At 34.5% G+C, this 3,365-nt stretch overlaps 1 protein-coding gene across 1 annotated transcript in view; it reads right to left on the bottom strand.

Annotated features, from left to right (window-relative positions):
* The window catches only part of LYST (lysosomal trafficking regulator), a 339,163-nt gene that overhangs the window by 266,794 nt on the left and 69,004 nt on the right, over window positions 1-3,365 (bottom strand). Inside the window, 2 exon segments of the mRNA XM_042780645.1 lie at window positions 407-556; window positions 1,479-1,652. Coding sequence (XP_042636579.1) covers window positions 407-556; window positions 1,479-1,652 — 324 coding nt within the window.

Genomic DNA, 3,365 nt, shown 5'->3' with positions numbered 1-3,365 from the left:
TATGCTACCAGAGCTCCTATAGCCTTGCCTTATATACCGTGATCATAATAACTGTATGACTCCTGACTAGCTTGGTTCCCCTACTCAAAAATGTGTCTACTTCCCTCTCCCTGACCTGAATCCCAGGCTCTTAGCAAGACTCCCCTTTCAGAGTTTATGGTAAAATGCAAACCCCCAACTGATCCAAATGAGCTATATCCTCTCCAGCCTGAGTATTGCTCTAGCAACTTATTCCCAGCCAGCCCAAGTTCTCATTCCAACCCTATAGCTCAGCATTACCCAAGGCTGGTCAAAACTTAAACAGAAAATAATCTCTATATTTCCATTTATAATTAACACTATATTTAAATGGTAATTCATTCTGTTCTTTGCAAGAATGATTAGACAAATATTTAAAAGTACATACCTCTGCTTTACTCCATATCTTCCAGTCAAACAATAGCTCCTCTAATAGTTTAACATCTTGGATTATAGCATTAGACTCTACAGTCAACTTAAACTCTCCATTCTCATTGACATGAATAATATCTTCACCACAGCAACCTTCAAGAAGGGTCTATGGAAAATTAACATTAATATGAGATGCATTAATAACTGATCAATCCAAATATTCAAGAGAAAAATAAAGTTTCAATCTTAGTGATTTTAACATTAAATCCAATGGAAAACTAGAGAATAATTTAATATTTCATAAAGTATCTTTAATTCATCTTGCAAAACAATTCAAATAATCAAAAACACAAACTTTCAAATATTTGTAAGTAATTATTCAGTTTCAAACATAGGATAAAACAAACCACACTCTATATTTCTAAAGTTGAATGACTCTGTGATTAAGCTTTAAAATCTCTTCAAAAAAGTAGTAAACATTCATTCCAGAAATGTATGGATCTTGATAAGTAAGAGATGGGGGCTGTTAGCAAGGATAAAAGAATCATCTTTTGCCTTAATGGAAATCTCTCAGAAATATTTGCACAATGTTAACAAGTCCTTTTAACTAGAAAGATCCTAAAAGAAGGATCATAATAAAAGTGAAAATGGGTATCTGGCCTGTAGGTCAGTGACTTTAGAAACTAACTCTACAGCAGCATTGCATAAGGGTGTGGCATGGCATGGCACTAGGTGTGTGGAGAACTGAGTTTGAACTGTAGGTGCTGAAGCAAACAACAGTATCTGGGTCTCAATTTCATCAATCTACAGAATGAGAGGCTGGCCTAGGAAATATCTATTGGCTAACCAAGTCTAAAATTCTATGAGTTTATGTTTTCCTCTTGCTCTTCTAAAATGCTTTAAAGAAAACAAAGTCATTATTTAAACAATGAAGAGAATCGGAAGAGTATCTTACTTTGATTAAATATACACCCTTGAATTTCCTTCACTTTCCTTAGGAATAACTGAGACACAAAACTCTAACTATAATTGAAACACCTTGATGAAAAATACCTGAAACTATGAGAATAAATTTTATGAGCTCATACCTTCAAAATGTGAAAGCCAACAATGCATTTTTGTTTGATCAACACCTGGTGAACCATGGAAAGGCCATTACAATTTTCTAATTCATGTATTCTTTGTTGGTTGTATTTAGTTAATGAGAGGATAACTCGTAGTGCTAATGCTTGAGTTTCTTCACAGCTGCTGAGCTCAACAACCTAAAAAAAAAAGTGGATATATTTTTTTAATTTGTTGAGAATAAGTATTTAACATGCGATTATCTACTGGTATATAAATATATATGTTGGTATTACATAACAGTAGATATACCTATTTTTTAATGCTCATAATTTATTATTTGTAACTATTTAAGCATAGTTGAAAGACAAAATTAAGAAAAACGTCTTTAATTATATGTTATAACCTCTTGCTGTTGAGGTGATTCAGATTTATAGTAACCCTATCGGACAGAGAAGAACTGCCTCATAAGGTTTCCAAGACTGTAAATCTTTATGGAAGCAGCTTACTACATCTTTGTCCCACAAAACAGCTGGTGGGTTTGAACCATAACCTTTAGGCAAGCAGCTGAGCACTTAACCACTGTGCTACCACAATTCCAATTATATATTATAAATGATCTAAAATAACATTAACAACCTTAGAGGTCAGTCAGTAGTGTTTTATAATTAGTGATCTGAAACATAGAAAAATGTCTCAAATACTTGATTAGTCAGTCAACAAACAGGATCAGCCGTAGTGCTGTAGGAGATAAAAAGAATAAAAGTCATGATATTTGCCCCCACTGGGCCTACTGTGTGTTAAAGAATAAATAAGACATACATATAAAAAACATGAATTGTGCCTCATACTTCAATTTAACCAATGTTTACTGACAACTGCTATATATAAGAAATATAAGAAACACATGCCTATTATTATAAAAGGCAAGCAAGAGCAATACAATATGAGAACCACAATGACATAGAAACTACTTCTGACAGTTTTTGCTTTTTTTTTTTTCCCTCCACATGGAGAGAAGGCACAGAAGGATAACAAAATCCTGGGAAGTAGAATAACAGGTGGGCAGGGGAAGGGACAGGCAGGAGGAGCAGAGTAAAGGCCTAAAACTTGGGAGGCTGGAGGTTGCCTGTTTGGCAAGATTGTGGAGATTAAGGCTCAAAACGTAGGTTACACACAATTATTTTAAGGTGACTGAATTTTATTTAGTAGACAAGCAGGATGGGTACTGACCAAAGTTTCTAAGTTTTCAGTACAGAGATATACTTTAAAAGTCTCATGGGCAAGACACTAAATGTACGTAAGATAAAAATTTAATCATTTTCTCTAGTATCAAGTCACAGGGTAACAGTAATCATATCAAACTTATGATCAAGAAATAAAAAAAAACAATGATTTACACTTTGAAATTATACAATGCTACAAAAGCAGATCACACAATATTGATGTGAGTTAAAAGAGCTTGTAATTTTAAAACACTTGGGGATAAGTCTGTTCAATTAGGTAAAGATACTAGATGCAAAAAAAATATATATGGAAAAAGCAACAGAAGAAAAGACAGTTTACAGACTATGGCGGGTGGAATGCTAAAGAGAAGAACAATAATAAGAACAAACTGAAATGTCCCTATATTAGGCTGAATGCCAAAAAAAAAAAAAAAAACCCACTGCCATTGAGTAGATTCTGATGACTAAAGATCATATTGGATGAAGATTGCCTCATCTTCCTCCCAAGGAGCAGCTGGTGGGTTTGAACCACCAACCTTCTGGTTAGTAGGCAAATGCCTTACCCACTACACCTCCAGAGTTCCCAGTGGGGCTGAACAGTATTCCCTAATAAACACGTTGATATCCTCGGCATTAGGGAGCTGAAATGGACTGGTATTGGCCATTTTGAACCAGACAACCATATGA

This window comes from Orycteropus afer, unplaced genomic scaffold (genome assembly GCF_000298275.1).
Source record: "Orycteropus afer afer isolate SDZICR_OR568_19922 unplaced genomic scaffold, OryAfe1.0 scaffold00050, whole genome shotgun sequence".
In the NCBI taxonomy this organism is placed as follows: domain Eukaryota; kingdom Metazoa; phylum Chordata; class Mammalia; order Tubulidentata; family Orycteropodidae; genus Orycteropus; species Orycteropus afer.
This window is presented reverse-complemented; position numbering and strand designations above follow the sequence as displayed.